Below are 26,612 nucleotides of genomic sequence, written 5' to 3' on the forward strand. Positions count from 1 at the left end.
CGAGTTAATTTTTCATGAGAAAAAAAAATTGCTGTTTTTCTGAATTAATGAGTTAATTTTTCATGAGAAAAAAAATTTTTGCTCTGTTTTTCTGAATTAACGTACGGAGGCGTATTGCATTCACTTGAAGAAAAAAAATCTGCTCTGTTTTTCTGAATTAACGAGTTAATTTTTCATGAGAAAAAAAGTTTTGCTCTGTTTTTCTGAATTAATGAGTTAATTTTTCATGAGAAAAAAAGTTTTTGCTCTTTTTTTTAATTAACGAGTTAATTTTACATGAGAAAAAAATTTTGCTCTGTTTTTCTGAATTAATGAGTTAATTTTTCATGAGAAAAAAAGTTTTGCTCTGTTTTTTAATTAACGAGTTAATTTTTCATGAGAAAAAATTTTTGCTCTGTTTTTCTGAATTAATGAGTTAATTTTTCATGAGAAAATTTATTTTTGCTGTTTTTCTGAATTAACTCATTAATTCAGAAAAACAGAGCAAAAAAAAAATTCCATTAAAAATTAACTCATTAATTCAGAAAAACAGAGCAAAAACTTTTCTCATGAAAAATTAACTCTAACTAGTTGTGTTGACCAGATAAATTCTTTCTTCTTTAAACTAAATGTGCACACAATAGCATAGAGCGCCATCTATTGTCTGAAATAAGAGTCCAACTACTTGAACTGAAAGGGATTGTTCAACCTCCAAATAATAGCAGGGAATGGCGACCAGCATCAAGCTTAAAAAAAAAGATGCAAAAGTATCACAGGATACTTGCCATTGTAATACTCATAATAATGGCCATTAATAGCATTTAAACTTTTTTTTTTTTTTTGCACGGACAGGGTAAAAAATGGACGCCTCATATCACACAAATGTTCATTGATGTAAAAGAGTGCAACAGTGACAGAGCAATTATTCCCATTGATTTTCTCAATAAGGAAAAAAAAATCACAAAGAGTTCTAAACATTTTTATAATAAATTTAAGCATGTTATTATATAGTTTATGGTCAATATACCATTTTTACTGTTTCAGTGTGAAGATGATACTTCAGCTGATGGTCTTTAACTGTTTTTTTTTTCATTAATTTTCATTAATGGTAACATGTGTAACAATGGTAACAAATGTAATTGTTTTTGAAGTCATCATAATGATGATCAGTATCCCATTAGCTTGGGATCTTAGCCCTTGTATATTCATATACAAACTTCTGATCTAGACAAGTCAGAATGTGACAAATGGAAAATTATGTTAAAATTATGAAAAGCTACAATATGAAATAAGCCGATTATTTGAATATGAATATTTTATTTGTATATCAATGCTTGTAGATGAAAATTTCATAGTGAAGCAACTGCTGAGATTCATCTTTAAATGATATACAGTCATACACAACACAACATTGGGGCGGGGTTTCAGAGAGGGCGTGTGTTTGGAGACAGGGGGTGTGGCCTAATTCAGTCTGGAGGAAGTTAGCAAATAGTTCAGATTGTGGACACTTGTTCTCTACACATCTTCACTGCACACACACACACACACACACACACACACACAGGTTTTCAGACTGACTGACACTCTTTCAGACCGCTGAACTATTGAAAATGTTTCACTCATTTGCTTTCAGCTGTTTGTGCTGTTGCTGTCTGGTTGGTAAGTTAGACAAGTTTATAATTTTTTACAGTTGCATATTGTGTATGTAGTCGCTCTAATGAACTTCACTTCCACCTCACTGGAAATTCACTATTGTAACTCTAAACACTAAAATAAAAGTGTACAATATAAGAAGAGGTTCAGTAACTGTTCTCCACTCTTTTCATCTTTTTCAATAACTTCAAAATCACTTCAAACTTCAGTAATGCTTCACCAAAACAACTGAAAGTGTGTGTGAGAGACTGTTTCTGTGTGTTCTTCAGGAGTGTTTGCTGGTACAGATGAACTGAAGTCAGTGTCAGTGATGGAGGGAGATTCAGTCTCTCTAAACTCTTATCTCACGGAAATACAGAAAGGTGATAGGATAATGTGGAGATTTGGACCTAACAGGAATCTTATAGCTATAGCTAGAACTGATGGAGTGAACAATACGATCTCTGATGGTCCTGATGGGAGATTCAGAAACAGACTGAAGCTGGACAAGAAGACTGGATCTCTGACCATCATGAACATCACAAATAATCATACTGGAGTTTATGATGCTGAAATCAGCGGCAGCAGCTCATCGTCTACATACAGATTCAATGTAACTGTCTATGGTGAGTAGAGGAACACAGCTCTCTCTATTATATACTGTATTACAGAAGGGGCATTTTATTGTCATAATTCTTCTCAATACTACACAATAAAAATGTTTTAAATTATTTGTGATCTTAGAAATTTCTCTCTGATACTGTAATTCCATTTAAAATATTAATCCATCTGCTTCTCAAAACACTGAAAACTGACCATGAGAAAAGCTCCTAACTTTAGTGTCGATAATGGATGGAATTCTCACCTGTCAATCATACATTCATAATATTTGAAAACTCATAAAGCTCACTCCAAATGAATGCTGTTGGTCAGAGAGTGTGTGCATGAGAATGTGTTTTAACTGGACGTTTGTGGTTAATGTGCTTCAGTGTTTGCATGTCTAGAGGTGTGAATAGCGTGAGTGTGTGTTTCTGTGAATCATGTGGGTTGAATGGGTCGACAATTAAACTTCCTCATATGAGAAACAGCTTTACTAAAAATGCTAATGTCTGACAAAAACCTCTCTGTGATATCCGTGAATGTGAAATATTGATATACTGTATATCAGAGTTTACTATGTGTATGTGAAAAGAAAAGACTGATGTTCAGCTGTATATGCATCTCTCTGTATTTCCATGATTTGCATATTAATGCTGTGTGCTTGTGGATAAGTTATTTCCAGCTCTAGCGACTGTTAGACGTTTTTTTCTAAGAAGTTTCCCCTTTTCTTGTTATCCTTTTTTTTTTTTTTTTTTTTAAACATCATCTGTTGGTTTGTCAATGACAAAAACAAGTGAAACATTGTAAGAATTTATGCATGCACAAGTGATGGTTCAAGTAATAACATGATCTATTAGCATAAGAGTAAGAAGCTTTGTTGCAGCCGCTAGCCTGTTTCATGACAAACACTAACGCCATCATCATGTCATGTGACTGATGCTCTATATTAACACTTCCTTCAGCAGACTGAGAAAAACATGATTATCTTACACTTTTAAAGCCTCCAAGAAACGTTACTTTTATATAGGCATTAGACGCTTTAGAAGCGCGAAATGCTCTTTTTTAAAGGCTATGCTAACCAGCTAAACCGCGAGCCGCTGTTGATATGGACGGTTCTTTGACCTCTGGTCAGGGATTGATACAGTAGTAGTTAAAGTGATGTCTGGAGAGGATGATTGCACAATATGAGATAAAACAATACAACTATAACTAATCTGGAGAGAATATCTCACAGAAAGAGCACACAGGACACAAGCTTACCCAAACTTCTTCTTGTTTATCGCTGTAGTTATCTAATATAAACCGGACATTATGAAATGCAACGATTGTTGGCTCTTTGATGAATGTTTTTGCTCCTCTTTTGTAATCCACTTTGGATAAAACATCTGCTAAAAGCATAAATGTGATGTAAATGTAGTGATGGTGAAATAAGCTTTGAGAACCAGTGCGCTCTCTCTCTCTCTCTCTCTCTCTCTCTCTCTCTCTCTGAACTGGAAAAGGTTCATTAGATTAATCTGGTGTATTGCGCCATCTAGTGTTCACAACGATAATAATTCATTTTCTTCTTTAATATCATCCATTTTATACACTGTTTTCATGTTTTATTACTAATGTATGTGATGTTGCGATAGCTAAAACATTTTTTTATTGAATAATCAGAAAGAGTTTTTTAGGGCCGAGCACCGATGAACCCGATTGGAATTACTCCATTTATTGCCAGGTGTTTTTCAACACATATAAATATAACAAAACATAATAACATTTCAGAATAACAAATATTAAAAAGCATAAAGACCCAGATAGGTTTAGTCAAAATAAACATTTACAGATAATTAACATATTTACAGTATTTTTAATAATAATATGAGTAAATAGGACTAAATGTGATCTTATTTGCTTGCAATGCTTCTCCTGAACTTCATCTGACCAACACCAATCTAACAAGAGTTATTACGCCAAAACATTCGTTTTTAGTGTTTTCTAGAAAGCATTTCATTTGAGTTGAAATCTCAAAAATAAATGATGAATTTTAGGATTGTTTATTGTAAATGAATATAATATTTAGGTCACGATTTTCCGTTTGAGTGGTAAATCTGCTGTAAAAGCTGAGCTGTAAATGCTTGTATGTGGGCAAGTTCATAATATCACCATCTCAACATCAAGTAAAGAAACACACTCATTAAAACATAACATTAAAATTATTGCACTTGGATTCTTCCCTGCCATTTCAAATGATATAAAACTATTTATGCGTGTTCATTTTACGATGTCGCGACGTCTGTTTTATTGTTTGTTAACACACATTAATTTACATATTATGAATCTGCATCCATCACTAATCGTCCTGCCTAGTGCTGTGACATTTATAATAATCCATAATTATTAATTAGACCCAGCATCGCAATACACAGCCATTCTTCACATTCTGCGAGCGCTTGGAGACAGAATCATTTTGCTAAATAATTGGTTCAATGGATTTCAAAAAGCTTTGTTTCCCCATCAATATAACAAGACTGCCCAAATTTATAAATGACTTGTTAAAAAGACAAGCTCAAAGTCACCTATATTAAGTAGACTACTATGTATGTATGTGTGTGAACAAATGTCTTTGCACACACACACACTGTGGCCCATTGTGAAAGCCCACAATCCACTTTAACATTTAGACGATGTCTCCTCAAGAAGATCAGGATGGTCAGCTTTGAGTGACTGTGACTGATATTGCAATAAAAATGTTTTGATTTTTCTCATGTTTTAGCTGCTCCTACTACGCCTGATCCTGTTACAAGCAGAGACGTATCCGCATCCGCATCATCATCAGCATTGCCAAAATGTGAGCATAATAACATCACTGAACTCTGTCAGACTGCAGGTACCTCAAGGGTCATATGAGCTTTTTGCTCAATGCCAGGAATACATTAAATAAATATTATTCTAAAAATGAAACTAACTTATGTTATTCGAAACAAAAGGTTTGAGTTTTGAGGAAATTCGAGTTCCTGACAGAGAATAAAATCAGCTTGTTGAAAATGTTACCGTTGTTTCATTAGGTTCTCCAGAAGACCCTGTTGTGATTCCGTTGAAGCTGCGCTGCGATTGGTCGTCACTGCGCTGATGGGCGTGGCTTCTGCGGCTGCCGCTGTTCTTCTGGTCAATGACGTCAGAGCTGCAAGAGGATGACGAGAGAAAACAGAGCAGATAACATTGAATCTATCCAGTTAATCATGTTTTAGAAAGATTTAAAGTCAAAATTTTTCTGTTTTTATCACTTTATCTACTTAAGCTTATTTTGGAAAGATTTAGAAATCTATATTCACAGATAGTATTGAAATGAAAATCTTATGCAACATGATAAATGTATTTTTGATCAGTTTAATATTACTTCTTAAAAAATAAACGGTGGTCAAATACATTCTGGGGAAAAGATTTTTTTCTTTTTCTTTTTGCTGTTATCAGAAATAAATGAATTGTTTAATTTAAAGGTTTAGTTCACCCAAAAATGATGTCATTAATGACTCCCCTTCATGTCGTCCCAAGCCCGTCAGACCTCCGTTCATCTTCAGGACAGTTTAAGATATTTTAGATTTAGTCCGAAAGCTTTCTGTCCCTCCATTGGAAATGTGTGTTCGGTATACAGTAATATGTTATCATTCTAAATTTTCATATGAAAATATATTTATGCTAAACAGTAGATTTAGACCCTAACTGTTGTTTTCTTCTTTTATTTTTTTCTCTTTTCCTTTTCTCTTTGTTTTGTCATATATATTGTATTGTGAAGCATGTGATCTGTTTTTCTGATGTATGGAAGTTATTCTTGTGCTATTTGTTGATAATAAAGCATTAAAAAAAGTTTATTCATCGAACATCAAGTCACAATATTGTGTTTCTGTGTATGTTTCTATATCTTAAACACAAGTGATGTCTACAGTTTCCACTTCACTTCAACTGTTAGATGTGCGAGCTCAGGGGCGATTCTAGGATTTTTTCAACTGGGGGGCACAAGAGGGGCCACAATTATTACAGAGGGGCCATTCTTATGTTGTGTATTTATGTAGAACTGTAGATATCCAAATCATTTCAAGTTCAGTAAGCTTTAAAATCAGCAATAAACAGTGATACCCTGTTATCTTTTAATAGCAGTTATTTACTGCTCTAAATCAAAACAATAAAATACAATTTATATTAACTTTTCACTTTACAAAAGTGATAGAAAAACTGTAATAAATAAAATAATCCAATGAATTAGTGTCCAACTCACAAATAATAATAGAACAGCCTTATTTATATAAATGCATAATTATATTAATCATTCATATAATAAATACACAATTAATGAATTCATAAAACTGTAATAAAATTGTATACATCTTTTTCCCCACATCCTATTCAATTTGCATTTCAGCAGTTGCAGTAAATTTGCATTGATGAATAGACCAAATCTGCTTATTTCGAGGAAGGCTAATTAGTCTTGAGCATATTGATTGTAAAATATCACATATAATACTTTGTTAGATAGCTACTTTTTCAAAAAGGTATGATTAAGTTTAATGTAATATATGTGGATCATAGAAACAGTGACTTAATTATCCAGTAGTATTAATTATTTATTTTGCTATTTAATCATGCATTTTTATTTAATTATCTTTTTTATATTTTTTTATTTGAGAATGTTTCTGGATGCAGGGATTAAATTAAAAATTCTTTTGACTGATTTTGTTTTTTTTTTCAGGCCAAGTCATATTCCTGTAACTTTATTTAAATAGTCGAGACCAATAGCGTTTTAAGGAGAGATGTTTTAAACCGATCTAATATTGCCAGTTTGCGTAATTTAAAAGCTATTTTAATTTATGAAAAACAATTACTTATCTTGACAAATAGGCCTAATCAACCATCTACATAACTTTTCAGTGCATGTTTTTATTTATCTTATAAGACCAAACAATGCTAACTGGCTGAGGGAAAAGTGAAGTTTCATAACTTTATATATTTAACTTTTAGGCTATTTAACTTTAACTTTGTATCCCATTAGAGAGCTGACTTATGTTTAACTGAATTGTTTACTTGTTTTCTCATTGTATAGCTTATTATAGCCTACCTATTAGGCTACTTATACTTTTGAATGGGATATTATCATTAAAACTGACATTTAACAAAAGAGACATGGTTGTGTAATTTTATATATTCTAAAATATATAAAATATTCTTTATGTGTATGTTTTTACTATACATTCTCTTCACTGTGTGTAATACAACAAAACGATACAACCCTGTCTGTTTGTTAAATGTCAGTTTTAATGATCAATAATGTTTCACATTTTTAAAATGAAAATAAAAAGAAGCAGGGTTGTGTTTTATATTTCGTGTTATAAATATATGCAGTGAAGATAGTCAATGTGAGTTAAGGTTACCTGAACCACATTTTTGTGGCCATTAATCTGTTCATGATAATGTCCATTTATAAATGAAATGAGGCAGAGTGCTGTTTTATATGTATTTCGTTTTATTGTTGATGAAAAGAAGCAAAGTTGTGTTTTATACCATATAAGAGATAACCGGAGTAGCCGCATGCTGAGTGACGCGATCAAGAACGCGCTATTCCATTGGCAGAATGACCGGACTCGCGTCCTCTCGTCCTCGGGAGTTCGTTCTCCGAAGTTTGCGTTCTTGGTATTGAGAAACGACCAATATTGACCCGCGTTCTGTTTTCTATCATACGACCGCAGCAAACGAGCAGTAGCCTGACATGTACTTCTCAAAATCTAAGACTAATTGAGTGAACATGGAGCAGTTATTCCTTGAGCGGGAATTGAAAAACCGGAGTGGACCATGAGCGAAGTGATTACAGAATGCTTAGAGTGGAGAGAGGAACGTGCTTTCGCTCCACTCCAGGCTTTATCATTTTCCCCTCAGCAGGGTGAAAACACATCGTCTTTCCTTAAAAAATAATAAGCTGTGTAAAATATATCAACTTACCGTGTGGTTTTGAGAAGCATCGCGCGACGCGGAATCATGAATTATTCTACAAGCTGAAAGATTATGATTTGAATTTTTGAGTGACAGACAATTAGAAGGGTGGGGGCACACTGGGGGGCCAATCAGTTTTCAGGAGGGGCCAGTGCCCCCATGGCCCCTCCCCTGGCTACGCCACTGTGCGAGCTGTAAACACACTCAAAAATTAAACTATGACATGATTTGACCTCTAGGGGGAACAACATATTCTTACAGGCTAAACGGTGCCAAGATTCACAATTATCATTCTTCATATTAAAGATATTACAACCAAGTTTAAAAGCAAATTATGCTTTGATAAACGACAAATAATTATCCACGGTACACTGTTAGACCTTACCAGGTTTTTTTACAGTAAATTACTGGCAACAGTGTTGCCAGTATTTTACTGTAAACAACCTGGTAAGGTCTAACAGTGTACGTATGAAAGATTAATCTACAAGCATTTATGAATGTGATATTGAAACAACTGCTGAGATTAATCTTTAATTGATCTGAAAAAACAAACAAACATCGCCTAATGATGCAGAAGAATACACAACACAACATTGGGGCGGGGTTTCAGAGAGGGCGTGTGTTTGGAGACAGGGGGCGTGGCCTAATTCAGTCTGGAGGAAGTTAGCAAATAGTTCAGATTGTGGACACTTGTTCTCTACACATCTTCACTGCACACACACACACACACACACACGTTTTCAGACTGACTGACACTCTTTCAGACCGCTGAACTATTGAAAATGTTTCACACATTTGCTTTCTGCTGTTTGTGCTGTTGCTGTCTGGTTGGTAAGTTAGACAAGTTTATCATTTTTTACAGCTGCATATTGTGTATGTAGTCGCTCTAATGAACTTCACTTCCACCTCACTGGAAATTCACTCGTGTAACTCTAAACACTGAAATAAAAGTGTACAATATAAGAAGAGGTTCAGATAACTGTTCTGCACTCTTTCCTTTTTTTTCATTTCTATCTTATACCATCTCAACTTTTTCAATAATTTCAAAATCACTTCAAACTTCAGTAATTCTTCACCAAAACAACTGAAAGTGTGTGTGAGAGACTGTTTCTGTGTGTTCTTCAGGAGTGTTTGCTGGTACAGATGAACTGAAGTCAGTGTCAGTGATGGAGGGAGATTCAGTCTCTCTAAACTCTGGTCTCACTGAAATACAGAACGGTGATGATATAATCTGGAGATTTGGACCTAACAGGAGTCTTATAGCTATAACTGATGGAGTGAACAATATGATCTATGATGTTCCTAATGGGAGATTCAGAGACAGACTGAAGCTGGACAATAAGACTGGATCTCTGACCATCATGAACATCACAACTGATCATACTGGAGTTTATGAAGTTAAGATCAGCGGCATCAGCTCATCGTCTACATACAGATTCACTGTTACTGTCTATGGTGAGTAGAGAAACACAGCTCTCTCTATTATTATATATTACAGAAGGGGCATTTCATTATCATAATTCTTCACAATACTACACAATAAAAATGTTTTAAATTATTTGTGATCTTAGAAATTTCTCTGACACTGTAATTACATTTTAAATATTAATCCATTTGCTTCTAAAACACTGAAAACTGACCATGAGAAAAGCTTCTAACTTCTGTAGTGTGGATAATGTGTCTCTTTCACACCTGTCAATCATACATTCATAATATTTGAAACTCATAAAGCTCATAAAGCTCACTGCAAATGAATGTCATGCAAGCAATGGCCAGGTGCAAATATGACGAATTACTGTATCTCTGTTTATTTTGCACACTGAGGATATGAACAGATGTTCAGAGGAGACCAATCACAACAGTCTGGGTTTATAGAGAATGAATCTGTGATCAAACATGTGTCGAGCAGGACGAGGGCCGTGAAAGATACGAGACCGGTGCGTCGCTCATCATTAATCTCTCCACGGCCTCGTCCTGCTCGCCACTAAACAGTTTTCAGCCTCTTTGAGAAATTATCTGATAGTCATGTTCAAAATTAAACTGTTTTTGACATTGGATGCATGTAAATCTATTATAGGAGTCCCCAAAACAAAACTAGAAAGCATAGCTACAAAAAAACAAAAAACAAACAAACAAACAAACATATGGGGCACTTTAAGCAAGGACATTTGCAGAATGAAAGCACATTTAATGACATGACATTTTTAACGTTTTGTATTCTACAGCTCAAACTACAGATGGCCTCATTTTCAGATATCAACTATGAATGTAGTTTGATCTGTTGGTCAGAGAGTGTGTGCATGAGAATGTGTTTTAACTGGACGTTTGTGGTTAATGTGCTTCAGTGTGTGTTTCTGTGAATCATGTGGGGTTGAAGGGGCGACAATTTAACTTCCTCATATGAGAAACAGTTTTACTAAAAATGCTAATGTCTGACAAAAACCTCTCTGTGATATCCGTGAATGTGAAATATTGATATACTGTATATCAGAGTTTACTATGTGTATGTGAAAAGAAAAGATGTTCAGCTGCATAAGCATCTCTCTATATTTCCATGATTTGCATATAAAAGCTAAGACCTTGCAGATATAAGCAAATTTTAGTAGAAGTTATTTCCAGCACTAGTGACTGTTAGACGTTTTTTTCTAAGAAGTTTCCCCTTTTCTTGTTATCCTTTTTTTAAAATGCATCATATGCTGGTCTGTCAATGACAAAAACAAGTGAATAATTGTAAGAATTTATGCATGCACAAGTGATGGTTCTTCAAGTAATAACATGATCTATTAGCATAAGAGTAAGAAGCTTTGTTGCAGCCGCTAGCGTGTTTCATGACAAACACTAACGCCATCATCATGTCATGTGACTGATGCTCTATATTAACACTTCCTTCAGCAGACTGAGAAAAACATGATTATCTTACACTTTTAAAAGCCTCCAAGAAACGTTACTTTTCTATAGGCATTAATAAAAAGAGATGCTTTATAAGGGCAAAATGGTCTTTTTTAAGGCTATGCTAACCAGCGGTTCTTTGAGCTCTGGTCAGGGAATGATACAGTAGTGGTTAAAGTGATGTTGACCACTGATGTTTTTATTGAATAATGAGAGAGTTTTTTAGGGCCGAGCACCGATGGACCCGATTGGAATTACTCCATTTATAGCCAGATGTTTTTCAACACATATAAATATAACAAAACATAATAACATTTAAGAAGAACAAATATTAATAAGCATAAAGACCCAAAACATTTACAGATGCTACGCATTGAAAACCCCTTGGGTAGGTTTAGGGGGGAGGGGAGTGGGGAGGTCGTGCGTATTATACTCCATAAAGTGCGTATCAAATGCACAAGAAAAAATGCGTACCATATACACGCAAAAACTATTTTTGGCATATAAATGGCACGAGAAATGACATTTGTGCTATAGATACGATCATACGAACTTTCATGAGATCGGGCTCCAACATCTCAACATGTAAAGTTTAAGTAAAAAAACACACACACTCACCATAACATTAAAATAACGCAAACGATTGCACTTGGATTCTTCCCTATAACCAACACCTTTAGATCACTTTTTTTCTTTGTTCATCTGGCAGGTATAACTCAGATACAAGTCAAACAAAATCTAAAGTTAATAATATTTTATTGTGTCTTAATTTACCGACGTCCCGGTCCTGCTTGCTTGTTTTTAGAGAATTTTGCAGCGTTTTTATCTTCAATTATCAAACTTGAAAATGTTCTGATACTCTGGGATTTTAACCTCCATATTGACTGTTTTTGTTCTGTGGCATCTGAGTTCATAACTCTCACTGAATCATTTCATTTTAAACAGTGTGTTTCTGGTCCCACACATATAAAAGGCCATACTTTGGACCTTGTTTTCTCTTTAGGCCTGAACATTGACCAATTGAGTGGTATGGACATTAATAATGTTAGTGACCACAGTTGCATATTTTTTAACCTGTCATTTAATATCGACTGTCCTCCGTGTACACCTTTGCTGCAAAGACACATAATTAGCCAAACCACAGTTGAGAAATTTTCAGAGTCATTTGACCCTATAGTTTTTTTATTGAGTGTAGTGACATTGATTCATTTCTTCAGTCTTTTGATAGCCATTGTTTGTCTATTTTAAATAATGTTGCACCTCTGAAAAATAAAAGCACATCCCCTAAGAATCCATGCTCTTGGTTGATTAAAGAAATAATGTCTTTCAGGCGAAAGTGGAAATCAACAAGTCTGGAAGTATAGACTGCATGTGAAAGAGCTTATCACAGTGCTTAATGATATGATAAAACATGCCAGGTCAGTTTATTTGTCGAATCTTGTAACCCTGAACAAGAAGAATCCTAAAGTCCTGTTGTAACAAACTTGGCTTGCAACTCAAGTAAACCAGTTGTCACTTAAGAGTTCAGGACACACACAAGGCATGAAAGAATAAAGGGAAAACTGTATCAATGCTTGAAATCAGACAAAGAATGGCATAAACAGATTACCCAACAAAGTATATTGAAAACACAGCAGTCAAATCAAGAAAAATAACACTTATCCCAGAGTCCTGAGGAGTATTGTCCTGATGTTTGAATGAATCCTTACTCCTTGCGGCCCAGAAATGAACCATAAATGTCCAGAAAAACGATAATAATCCTCCAAATGTGATGCACAGGCAAAAATACCATAAAACCCCAAGTTTTCTCTTTAACCTCGATGGGTAAAAAGCACCCATGTGTTTGTTTCAAAACATGCATTTTTTCTATTTCCCCTTTGGCTTTACAAGGTGCCCTCCTATCAAAGTAAAAGTCCCATTTTCCAACAGGATATTTCTGCATCAAACATAAAAGTCCCACATACAAAAGACAGAACTTCAACTAGGACCTGAAACCACTTAAATCATACCTTTACTTATAATTTACTCCACCTTCACATTTGTAAAATAAAGTATTACTAAAATAGTGTATTTTTCTTAGCCCTAATATAGAAGTGTCGCAGAGTTTGATACCATATCTAAGATTGTCTCTCCTCCTGCTTCCCAAGTGCCTGTACTCAAAGTCTGACTGTAATAGGTGTTTACAGGTTTTTGTAAATAATGTGCAAGATATTAGAGCTATAAATCCATCTCGAGTCCATATCCTGTGGTTTAGCTGCCTCGAATGAAGAGAACATTTCAGTATCACACTGCAAACTTCTATAACAAATGACAACATTCAACTCAAACCCAGCGTGGCGGCCTGTACAGAGACAAATTACTGAACAAAATCTCAAGAAGTCAACTTTTCAATCATTCCCTAAATATTATTAATTCTCTTTATTTCAGCTCGTCTGCCTGTTCCTGTCATCAGTAACTCTTCACACTGTTCTTCATCATCATCATGTTCACTGGTGTGTTCATCAGTGTTGAGTGTGTGTGATGCGACTCTGTCCTGGTACGCAGGAATGAGTGTATTGTCCAGCATCAGTGTGTGTGATCTCAGCATCAGTCTCTCTCTACCTCTGGAGGTGGAATATCAGGATAAAAACACCTACAGCTGTGTGCTGAACAATCCCATCAGCAACCAGACCACACATCTGGACATCACACAATTCTGTCATTCATGTGCAGGTACAGCAGCGCTGATTATATTAACATTCATTAACTGATGTGTGGATTTATTGAGATTTATAAGATGTCAGACATGATGACCCAGCAAACAAATTTAGGTTCTGGGAACGTTAGTCGCTCTAATGAACTTCACTTCCACCTCACTGGAAATTCACTCGTGTAACTCTTAACACTAAAATAAAAGTGTACAATATAAGAAGAGGTTCAGTAACTGTTCTGCACTCTTTCCATCTTTTTTCATTTCTATCTTTATCTTAAATAATTTCAAAATCACTTCAAACTTCAGTAAATGCTTCACCAAAACAACTGAAAGTGTGTGTGAGAGACTGTTTCTGTGTGTTCTTCAGGAGTGTTTGCTGGTACAGATGAACTGAAGTCAGTGTCAGTGATGGAGGGAGATTCAGTCTCTCTAAACTCTGGTCTCACTGAAATACAGAGAGGTGAAGAGATAATGTGGACATTTGGACCTAACAGGAATCTTATAGCTAAAACTGATGGAGTGAACAATATGATCTATGATGTTCCTGATGGGAGATTCAGAGACAGACTGAAGCTGGACAAGAAGACTGGATCTCTGACCATCATGAACATCACAACTGATCATACTGGAGTTTATGAAGTTAAGATCAGCGGCAGCCGCTCATCGTCTACACACAGATTCAATGTTACTGTCTATGGTGAGTAGAGGAACACAGCTCTATTATTATATATTACAGAAGGGGTATTTTATTGTCATAATTCTTCTCAATACTACACAATAAAAATGTTTTAAATTATTTGTGATCTTAGAAATTTCTCTGACACTGTAATTCCATTTTAAATATTAATCCATTTGCTTCTAAAACACTGAAAACTGACCATGAGAAAAGCTCCTAACTTCTGTAGTGTGGATAATGTCTCTTTCTCACCTGTCAATCATACATTCATAATATTTGAAAACTCATAAAGCTCACTGCAAATGAATGCTGTTGGTCAGAGAGTGTGTGCATGAGAATGTGTTTTAACTGGACGTTTGTGGTTAATGTGCTTCAGTGTTTGCATGTCTTGAGCTGTGAATAGCGTGAGTGTGTGTTTCTGTGAATCACGAGAGTTGAAGGAGCGACAATTTAACTTCCTCATATGAGAAACAGTTTTACTGAGAATGCTAATGTCTGACAAAAACCTCTCTGTGATATCCATGAATGTGAAATATTGATATACTGTATATCAGAGTTTACTATGTGTATGTGAAAAGAAAAGATGTTCAGCTGCATAAGCATCTCTCTATATTTCCATGATTTGCATATAAAAGCTAAGACCTTGCAGATATAAGCAAATTTTAGTAGAAGTTATTTCCAGCACTATCGACTGTTAGACGTTTTTTCTAAGAAGTTTCCCCTTTTCTTGTTATCCTTTTTTAAAAATACATCATATATTGGTCTGTCAATGACAAAAACGAGTGAATAATTGTAAGAATTTATGCATGCACAAGTGATGGTTCAAGTAATAACATGATCTATTAGCATAAGAGTAAGAAGCTTTGTTGCAGCCGCTAGCGTGTTTCATGACAAACACTAACGCCATCATCATGTCATGTGACTGATGCTCTATATTAACACTTCCTTCAGCAGACTGAGAAAAACATGATTATCTTACACTTTTAAAAGCCTCCAAGAAGCTTTACTTTTCTATAGGCATTAATAAAAAGAGATGCTTTATAAGGGCAAAATGGTCTTTTTAAGGCTATGCTAACCAGCGGTTCTTTGAGCTCTGGTCAGGGAATGATACAGTAGTGGTTAAAGTGATGTTGACCACTGATGTTTTTATTGAATAATGAGAGAGTTTTTTAGGGCCGAGCACCGATGGACCCGATTGGAATTACTCCATTTATAGCCAGATGTTTTTCAACACATATAAATATAACAAAACATAATAACATTTAAGAATAACAAATATTAATAAGCATAAAGACCCAAAACATTTACAGATGCTACGCATTGAAAACCCCTTGGGTAGGTTTAGGGGGAGGGGAGTGGGGAGGTCGTGCGTATTATACTCCATAAAGTGCGTATCAAATGCACAAGAAAAAATACGTACCATATACACGCAAAAACTATTTTTGGCATATAAATGGCACGAGAAATGACATTTGTGCTATAGATACGATCATACGAACTTTCATGAGATCGGGCTCCAACATCTCAACATATAAAGTTTAAGTAAAAAAAACACACACACTCACCATAACATTAAAATAACGCAAATGATTGCACTTGGATTCTTCCCTATAACCAACACCTTTAGATCACTTTTTTTCTTTGTTCATCTGGCAGGTATAACTCGGATAAAAGTCAAACAAAATCTAAAGTTAATAATATTTTATTGTGTCTTAATTTACCGACGTCCCGGTCCTGCTTGCTTGTTTTTAGAGAATTTTGCAGCGTTTTTATCTTCAATTATCAAACTTGAAAATGTTGTGATACTCTGGGATTTTAACCTCCATATTGACTCTTCTTGTGCTGTGGCATCTGAGTTCATAACTCTCACTGAATCATTTCATTTTAAACAGTGTGTTTCTGGTCCCACACATATAAAAGGCCATACTTTGGACCTTGTTTTCTCTTTAGGCCTTAACATTGACCAATTGAGTGGTATGGACATTAATAATGTTAGTGACCACAGTTGCATATTTTTTAACCTGTCATTTAATATCGACTGTCCTCCGTGTACACCTTTGCTGCAAAGACGCATAATTAGCCAAACCACAGTTGAGAAATTTTCAGAGGCATTTGACCCTATAGTCGAATGTAGTGTAGTGATGTTGATTCATTTCTTCAGTCTTTTGATAGTCATTGTTTGTCTATTTTAAATAATGTTGCACCTCTGAAAAATAAAAGCACATCTCCTAAGAATCCATGCCCTTGGTTGAATGAAGAAATAATGTCTTTCAGGTGAAAGTGCCGTAAAGTTGAACGTTTGTGGAAATCAACAAGTCTGGAAGTATAGACTGCATGTGAAAGAGCTTATCACAGTACTTAATGATATGATAAAACATGCCAGGTCAGTTTATTTGTCGAATCTTGTAACCCTGAACAAGAAGAATCCTAAAGTCCTGGGGCCTCATGTTCAAAGACTTGCGTTGAATTCATACTAAAATATTGCGTACGAACAAAGCGGTAAATGTGCGTACGCACAAAAAAAAACAGATGTATGAATCTCTCCGTACGAAGGATCCCACGCATATTCTCTTTGTACATCCCAATTAACGTAAAATTGAGCGCACATGCACGAGCAAAACGCCCCACCCAGTCTCCTCCCCAAATTAAATTAATTTAAATATGGTAATTAGTCCAATTTGGTAAAAGAAACCTGCAAGAACATGGCTAAAGCAAGCAAAAAACGAAATTTCACTGAAAATGAATTAGAGGTGCTACTATCAGAGGTAGAAACAAGAAAAAAAAAATTTATTTGGAACTTTGTCCTCTGGAATTAATAACAAAAGAAAGAAAAAAGAGTGGGAGAGTTTGTCTGAAGCAGTCAACCAGGTGGGATCTGAGAGTCGCACCGTAAATGAACTTAAGAAAAAATGGTCTGACATAAAGGTGGAAGTTAAGCGGAGAACTGCTGCGCACCGACAAAGTGTGGGCAGAACAGGCGGTGGTACAGGGGCCGATGAACTTACACCCTTTGATCAGAGAGTTGCCTCTATTGTAGGAGACACGTTAATCTCTGGAATCGTGTCCGTTCATGTGGGAGACTCAGATATGATACAGAACTGCCAGCAAAGGGACTAATTTAAAATGTATTTTTTTAAACTTGGATACATACTAGCCACCATTTAATTTTAAAATGCATGCAATGTACCAAAATGTACACCAGAGATTTTACGTATCCATCCACTGCTTTTATTGCAAATGCGTGTACCCATAAGGAACAGATTCAAATTACTGTTAACATGTGCCTTTGTTTATTTGGACTTAGGAACCACAGGAACAACAGCAGGAACGTCCACTGGCACGCACTCACCCGAGCAGCCAGAGCCCATTCAGTCCAGCGTCTCCGGTGTCTCTAATGCTCCCCCCAGTGCTGAAGCCCGTCCATCTGGCCGCGTCTTAACGCATGCTGTTCTGGAGTCACAACAGCAAATTGTTCGGGCCATTGGAGAAATGAACAGTCACCTGAAAAATGTCACTGACGCACTCACAGAAATAAGCAACTCATTAAAGCAATTGGTCAAAAAATGAACTTTGTGTCTGAGTACCTTTTATATTGTTGCAATTACACGTTGACGGGCCTGAATGGCTTGTTGATTGTGCTGCACATATGCTGGTCCTGGGTCAGGGTCATCTGGCAATGCCACCACCTCACCAAGGGGTATGCCATGCCTGTGCGCGACATTGTGCAGCACTCCGCAGGCCAGTATGATGCGGCAAACCTTGTCAGGGCGGTATGACAGCATTCCCCCGGTCCTGTCAAGGCAGCGCCACCGACATTTCAGCAGCCCAATTGCTCGCTCCACAACTGACCGAGTGCGAGAATGGGCATCATTGTATCTGCGCTCTCGCTCAGTTTGTGGGTTGGTGAGGGGGGTTAACAGCCACGTCTTTAGTGGATAACCACTGTCTCCTGATGGGCAGTTGAATAATCACACACACAAATTTAACTTTTAGATAGAACCATACATTTAAATGCATAACTTACCAAGTTGCCACCCATCGCGCACCCTGCCAGCTTGGAGTCTCATCCCAACCATGCTGTTTGTAAGGATATAGGAATCGTGGGTTGCCACAATATTTGTAAGGCGCATTTGCGCATCACATATAATCTGCACATTTATTGAATGAAAATGTTTCCGATTCACATATGCAAATTCTTCTTCAGATGGCGCCCTTATAGCAATATGTGTGCAGTCGATCGCTCCGATTACATTAGGAAAAAAAACCGGCTATCGCTGCAAATTGCGCTTTAATGTTTGGCTGGTCACCTGCATCGTATGGGAACATTATATAGCTGGTAGACAAGCGGATGATCCCGTCCCATACAGCTGGCATTGCACGGCTCAAACACGACTGGCTTATTCCTGAGCGGTCTGCCAGTTCTCTTTGAAAAGAACCAGTTGCCAGGAAACCAAGTGTAGTGATGGTGCGTTCTATTATTCATCCGTCTCGGAGATCCGAATCGGACGACAGACGTTGCCTAGCAACACGTCCCCTTTCCTCGGATTTCTCCTCTCGGACGTCGGACAACCGTGAGGACACCGAGCAAGAATTCCGTTTCGGAATTCAAGATGGCTGCGCCATGTGGCTTGTAAGAATGAATTGTTTTCATTGTTTTTGAACCGCTTTGGTATTTTAAATGACGGTTATAATCACTCGTATTACTGCGTCCCCTGTAGGTATGGGAATCGGTTGTTGTGAGTGCAATTACTAACGTTGCTAGCGTTGCTAACAGAAGATTAACATGAAAAACTTTAAATAAAGTGAACATTTTCAAGTTCAAATGGCTGCGTTTTGATAAGGTGTAGTCATAATATTTTTATTTTAATGTAAGTGCCTGGTACTCGGCCAGTGCTACCATTACAACAGCTTTCTCCGACTCGGACAAGCAAAACATAATAGAACGCTTGAAGTGTGGACGTGACGTCAAATCCGAGGTCCGAGTCGGTTCGTTGGGTATAATAGAACGCACCATAAGCACCTGTAAAAGAACCGGTAATGCGTGGCTCTTCATTGTCTCTCTTTCTAAATTCGGACCCAACTCAGCGCAGAGCTCCAAGAGAATAGCCCTTGGAAATCTGAAACGGCTGATAAGCCAGTCATCATCGTGGGCCAGAAAATCATTGTAGTCCCTAAAAATTCGTTCTCTCCGGATTCGTCCATTCAAAATGTCCTCTAATAAAGCCAACGCTGCCATTGCTAGACGGGTTGTATCAATTTGCACACGCTTTATATATGTTCTTACTTAATTGCATAATTGATAGAATATTTTAAGACTCGTGTGACAATAATATGTAAAATAATTTATCAATTACAAATTATAAGCAATATCTGACAGCGGGTGATGCGATAGAACAATTCTTAGTGTAATGTTTGCCACTTCACTTTATTGCCTCTATGAGTCGCCAACGGACAAAAATCACGACAAATGTACGTATGCCAGACATGAAGTTTACTTGGAGGAACGCACATTCTTACGTTAATTTCACTGTTAGTACATCTGGCCGTGAACGTGAAAGCTGGCGTACGCCGTGTTAAGATTTTTTAAAGAAAAAAAAGATTTTTTTCTTTTTCTTTTTGCTGTTATCAGAAATAAATGAATTGTTTTAATTTAAAGGTTTAGTTCACCCAAAAATGATGTCATTAATGACTCCCCTTCGTGTCGTCCCAAGCCCGCCAGACCTCCGTTCATCTTCAGGACAGTTTAAGATATTTTAGATTTAGTCCGAGAGCTTTCTGTCCCTCCATTGGAAATGTGTGTCCGGTACACAGTAATATGTTATCATTTTAAATTTTCATATGAAAATATATTTATGCTTAAAAGTAGATTTAGACCCTATACTGTTGTTTTCTTCTTTTATTTTTTCTCTTTTCCTTTTCTCTTTGTTTTTGTCATATATTGTATTGTGAAGCTTGTGATATGTTTTTCTGATGTATGGAAGTTATTCTTGTGCTATTTGTTGATAATAAAGCATTAAAAAAAGTTTATTCGTCGAACATATCAAGTCATAATATTGTGTTTCTGTGTATGTTTCTATATCTTAAACACAAGTGATGTCTACAGTTTCCACTTCATTTCAACTGTTAGATGTGCAAGCTGTAAACACCCTCAAAAATTAAACTATGACATAATTTGACCTCTAGGGGAACAACATATTCTTACAGGCTAAACGGTTCCAAGATTCACAATTATCATTCTTCATATTAAAGATATTACAACCAATTTTAAAAACAAATGATGCTTTGATAAATGACAAATAATTATCCACGGTTAAACCATCTTTATCTTCATCTTTAAATGGTAAATTCATTCATACAGTGGTAAAGAAATTTACAAATAAAGTAAAAATAAAAACGTAGTTGCTTTATTTGATGATTTATTAATCTAAGTGTGTACCTACTACACAACGCGTTGGCAGGACTCAGAGTGTACTAGAGCGCCATCTAGTGTTCTTGACCAGGAACTCAACTTCCCGAGATATACAGACCCCATCTAATGTGCAGTCAACATCTGGAAGTAGTTTACTCATGTTATTCTGTCATTAATTAACTTTCATTAATGGTAAAGGTTTGGCACGCTGTGCTGCCATGGATATTTTTTTCTTCAGTGTGTGTCAATATGTAAGAAATGTAATTTTTAACCACTGTTTTGTTTTAAAGTCACCACAATGATGATCAGTGTCCCATCAGCTTGGGCTCTTGGACCTTATATATTCATATTCAGATTTCTGATCTAGAAATTATGAAAGGCTACAGTATGAAATAAATCAATTATATTATTTTAAACTATTCTTTGCATGATTATGAGTCTTTTATTTTAATATTAATGTTACGTATGAAAGATTAATCTACAAGCATTTATGAATGTGAAACATTGAAAGAACTGCAGAGATTAATCTTTAATTTATCTGAAAAAACAAACATCACCTAATGATGCAGAAGAATACACAACACAACATTGGGGCGGGGTTTCAGAGAGGGCGTGTGTTTGGAGACAGGGGGCGTGGCCTAATTCAGTCTGGAGGAAGTTAGCAAATAGTTCAGATTGTGGACACTTGTTCTCTACACATCTTCACTGCAGACACACACACACACACACACAGGTTTTCAGACTGACTGACACTCTTTCAGACCGCTGAACTATTGAAAATGTTTCACTCATTTGCTTTCAGCTGTTTGTGCTGTTGCTGTCTGGTTGGTAAGTTAGACAAGTTTATCATTTTTTACAGCTGCATATTGTGTATGTAGTCGCTCTAATGAACTTCACTTCCACCTCACTGGAAATTCACTCGTGTAACTCTTAACACTAAAATAAAAGTGTACAATATAAGAAGAGGTTCAGTAACTGTTCTGCACTCTTTCCATCTTTTTCAATTTTGTCAATAATTTCCAAATCACTTCAAACTTCAGTAATGCTTCACCAAAACAACTGAAAGTGTGTGTGAGAGACTGTTTCTGTGTGTTCTTCAGGAGTGTTTGCTGGTACAGATGAACTGAAGTCAGTGTCAGTGATGGAGGGACATTCAGTCTCTCTAAACTCTTATCTCACTGAAATACAGAACGGTGATGAGATAATGTGGACATTTGGACCTAACAAGAATCTTATAGCTATAGCTAGAACTGATGGAGTGAACAATAGGATCTATGATGGTCCTGATGGGAGATTCAGAGACAGACTGAAGCTGGACAAGAAGACTGGATCTCTGACCATCATGAACATCACAACTGATCATACTGGAGTTTATGAAGCTGAAATCAGCGGCAGCGGCCCATCGTCTACACACAGATTCACTGTTACTGTCTATGGTGAGTAGAGAAATACAGCTCTATTATTATATACTGTATTACAGAAGGGGCATTTTATTGTCATCATTCTTCTCAATACTACACAATAAAATGTTTTAAATTATTTGTGATCTTAGAAATTTCTCTGACACTGTAATTCCATTTTAAATATTAATCCATTTGCTTCTAAAACACTGAAAACTGACCATGAGAAAAACTTCTAACTTCTGTAGTGTGGATAATGTGTCTCTTTCACACCTGTCAATCATACATTCATAATATTTGAAACTCATAAAGCTCATAAAGCTCACTGCAAATGAATGCTGTAGGTCAGAGAGTGTGTGCATGAGAATGTGTTTTAACTGGACGTTTGTGGTTAATGTGCTTCAGTGTTTGCATGTCTTGAGCTGTGAATAGCGTGAGTGTGTGTTTCTGTGAATCACGAGAGTTGAAGGAGCGACAATTTAACTTCCTCTTATGAGAAACAGTTTTACTGAGAATGCTAATGTCTGACAAAAACCTCTCTGTGATATCCGTGAATATGAAATATTGATATACTGTATATCAGAGTTTATGTGAATGTGAAAAGAAAATATGTTCAGCTGCATATGCATCTCTCTATATTTCCATGATTTGCATATAAAAGCTAAGACCTTGCAGATATAAGCAAATTTTAGTGGAAGTTATTTCCAGCACTAGCGACTGTTAGACGGTTTTTCTAAGAAGTTTCCCCGTTATCCTTTTTTTTAAAATGCATCATCTGTTGGTCTGTCAATGACAAAAAACGAGTGAATAATTGTAAGAATTTATGCATGCACAAGTGATGGTTCAAGTAATAACATGATCTATTAGCATAAGAGTAAGAAGCTTTGTTGCAGCCGCTAGCCTGTTTCATGACAAACACTAACGCCATCATCATGTCATGTGACTGATGCTCTATATTAACACTTCCTTCAGCAGACTGAGAAAAACATGATTATCTTACACTTTTAAAGCATCCAAGAAACATTACTTTTCTATAGGCATTAATGGAAAGAGACGCTTTATAAGGGCAAAATGCTCTTTTTTAAGGCTATGCTAACCAGCTAAACCGCGAGCCGCTGTTGATGTGGACGGTTCTTTGGTCAGGGAATGATACAGTAGTAGTTAAAGTGATGTTGACCACTGATGTTTTTATTGAATAATGAGAGAGTTTTTTAGGGCCGAGCACCGATGGACCCGATTGGAATTACTCCATTTATTGCCAGGTGTTTTTCAACACATATAAATATAACAAAACATAATAACATTTAAGAAGAACAAATATTAAAAACCATAAAAACCCAGACATAGGTTTAGTCAAAATAAACATTTACAGATGCTACGCATTGAAAACCCCTTGGGTAGGTTTAGGGGGGAGGGGAGTGAGGAGGTCGTGCGTATTATACGCCATAAAGTGCGTATCGTATGCACACGAAAAATGGGTACTATATACACGCAAAAACTATTTTTGGCATATAAATGGCACGAAAAAAATGACATTTGTGCTATAGATACGAATTTCATGAAATGAGCTCCAACATCTCAACATGTAAAGTTTAAGTAAAAAAAACACACACACCATAACATTAAAATAACGCAAATGATTGCACTTGGATTCTTCCCTATAACCAACACCTTTAGATCACTTTTTTTCTTTGTTCATCTGGCAGGTATAACTCAGATACAAGTCAAACAAAATCTAAAGTTAATAATATTTTATTGTGTCTTAATTTACCGACGTCCCGGTCCTGCTTGCTTGTTTTTAGAGAATTTTGCAGCGTTTTTATCTTCAATTATCAAACTTGAAAATGTTCTGATACTCTGGGATTTTAACCTCCATATTGACTGTTTTTGTTCTGTGGCATCTGAGTTCATAACTCTCACTGAATCATTTCATTTTAAACAGTGTGTTTCTGGTCCCACACATATAAAAGGCCATAGTTTGGACCTTGTTTTCTCTTTAGGCCTTAACATTGACCAATTGAGTGGTATGGACATTAATAATGTTAGTGACCACAGTTGCATATTTTTTAACCTGTCATTTAATATCGACTGTCCTCCGTGTACACCTTTGCTGCAAAGACGCATAATTAGCCAAACCACAGTTGAGAAGTTTTCAGAGTCATTTGACCCTATAGTCTTTTATTGAGTGTAGTGATGTTGATTCATTTCTTCAGTCTTTTGATAGCCATTGTTTGTCTATTTTAAATAATGTTGCACCTCTGAAAAATAAAAGCACATCTCCTAAGAATCCATGCTCTTGGTTGAATGAAGAAATAATGTCTTTCAGGTGAAAGTGCCGTAAAGTTGAACGTTTGTGGAAATCAACAAGTCTGGAAGTATAGACTGCATTTGAAAGAGCTTATCACAGTGCTTAATGATATGATAAAACATGCCAGGTCAGTTTATTTGTCGAATCTTGTAACCCTGAACAAGAAGAATCCTAAAGTCCTGTTGTAACAAACTTGGCTTGCAACTCAAGTAAACCAGTTGTCACTTAAGAGTTCAGGACACACAAGGCATGAAAGAATAAGGGGAAAACTGTATCAATGCTTGAAATCAGACAAAGAATGGCATAAACAGATTACCCAACAAAGTATATTGAAAACACAGCAGTCAAATCAAGAAAAATAACACTTATCCCAGAGTCCTGAGGAGTATTGTCCTGATGTATGGATCCTTAGTCCTGGCGGCCCAGAAATGAACCATAAATGTCCAGAAAAACGATAATAATCCTCCAAATGTGATGCACAGGCAAAAATACCATCAAACCCCAAGTTTTCTCTTTAACCTCGATGGGTAAAAAGCACCCATGTGTTTGTTTCAAAACATGCATTTTTCTATTTCCCCTTTGGCTTTACAAGGTGCCCTCCTATCAAAGTAAAAGTCCCATTTTCCAACAGGATATTTCTGCATCAAACATAAAAGTCCCGCATACAAAAGACAGAACTTCAACTAGGACCTGAAACCACTTAAATCATACCTTTACTTATAATTATACGTTACAATGTTTTATCCACCTTCACATTTGTAAAACAAAGTATTACTAAAATAGTGTATTTTTCTTAGCCCTAATATAGAAGTGTCACAGAGTTTGATACCATATCTAAGATTGTCTCTCCTCCTGCTTCCCAAGTGCCTGTACTCAAAGTCTGACTGTAATAGGTTTTTACAGGTTTTTGTAAATAATGTGCAAGATATTAGAGCTATAAATCCATCTCTCGAGTCCATATCCTGTGGTTTAGCTGCCTCGAATGAAGAGAACATTTCAGTATCACATTGCAAACTTCTATAACAAATGACAACATTCAACTCAAACCCAGCGTGGCGGCCTGTACAGAGACAAATTACTGAACAAAATCTCAAGAAGTCAACTTTTCAATCATTCCCTAAATATTATTAATTCTCTTTATTTCAGCTCGTCTGCCTGTTCCTGTCATCAGTAACTCTTCACACTGTTCTTCATCATCAAATTGTTCACTGGTGTGTTCATCAGTGTTGAGTGTGAGTCATGCGACTCTGTCCTGGTACGCAGGAATGAGTGTATTGTCCAGCATCAGTGCGTCTGATCTCAGCATCAGTCTCTCTCTACCTCTGGAGGAATATCAGGATAAAAACACCTACAGCTGTGTGCTGAACAATCCCATCAGCAAGCAGACCACACATCTGGACATCACACAATTCTGTCATTCATGTGCAGGTACAGCAGCGCTGATTATATTAACATTCATTAACTGATGTGTGGATTTATTGAGATTTATAAGATGTCAGACATGATGACCCAGCAAACAAATTTAGGTTCTGGGAACGTTAGTTTTTGGATCCCAGAACGTTCCTACTTTTCCCTTAAGGTTAACATTCTCCGGAACATTCTCCTTACGTTATAAAAATGGAACCTATAACTTACATGGAACGTTCCTATAACGTTCTTGTTTGGTTCCCCCCCCCCCCCCAAAAAAAATAACCTCATGGGACCATTCGGGAACGTTAGGGGAACGTTCTGTGTTTGCTGGGAAGAAGCTTTGTTGCAGCCGCTAGCGTGTTTCATAAACCCTAATGCCATCATCATGTCATGTGACTGATGCTCTATTAACACTTCCTTCAGCAGACTGTGGAAAACATGATTATCTTACACTATTTACGTTACTTTTCTATAGGCATTAATGGAAAGAGATGCTTTATATAAGGGCAAAATGGTCTTTTTTAAGGCTAACCAGCTAAACCGCGAGCCGCTGTTGATATGGACGTTTGAGCTCTGGTCAGGGATTGATACAGTAGTGGTTAAAGTGATGTCTGAAGGGGATGTTTGCACAATATGAGATAAAACAATACAAC

The 26,612-nt window shown here is 36.3% G+C and overlaps 2 protein-coding genes across 3 annotated transcripts in view; one reads left to right on the top strand and one right to left on the bottom strand.

Annotated features, from left to right (window-relative positions):
• The window catches only part of LOC120486576 (cell adhesion molecule CEACAM5-like), a 96,033-nt gene that overhangs the window by 68,613 nt on the left and 808 nt on the right, over positions 1-26,612 (top strand). Inside the window, exons 4-7 of the mRNA XM_089120785.1 lie at positions 13,492-13,776; positions 14,124-14,453; positions 21,942-22,277; positions 25,696-25,977. Coding sequence (XP_088976911.1) covers positions 13,492-13,776; positions 14,124-14,453; positions 21,942-22,277; positions 25,696-25,977 — 1,233 coding nt within the window. The remainder of the gene's footprint in view (positions 1-13,491; positions 13,777-14,123; positions 14,454-21,941; positions 22,278-25,695; positions 25,978-26,612) is intronic.
• The window catches only part of LOC120493264 (uncharacterized), a 56,225-nt gene that overhangs the window by 18,256 nt on the left and 11,357 nt on the right, over positions 1-26,612 (bottom strand). Inside the window, exon 1 of one of the 2 annotated variants that reach the window (XM_089120738.1) lies at positions 3,472-4,389. The exons of the other annotated variant lie outside the window; for it this stretch is intronic. The gene's annotated coding sequence lies outside the window, so the exon portion shown is untranslated. Of the gene's footprint in view, positions 1-3,471; positions 4,390-26,612 lie in introns of those variants that run through there. 2 annotated transcript variants of the gene reach the window in all.

This window comes from Pimephales promelas, chromosome 2 (genome assembly GCF_988280905.1).
Source record: "Pimephales promelas chromosome 2, fPimPro1.hap1.1, whole genome shotgun sequence".
Lineage (NCBI taxonomy): Eukaryota > Metazoa > Chordata > Actinopteri > Cypriniformes > Leuciscidae > Pimephales > Pimephales promelas.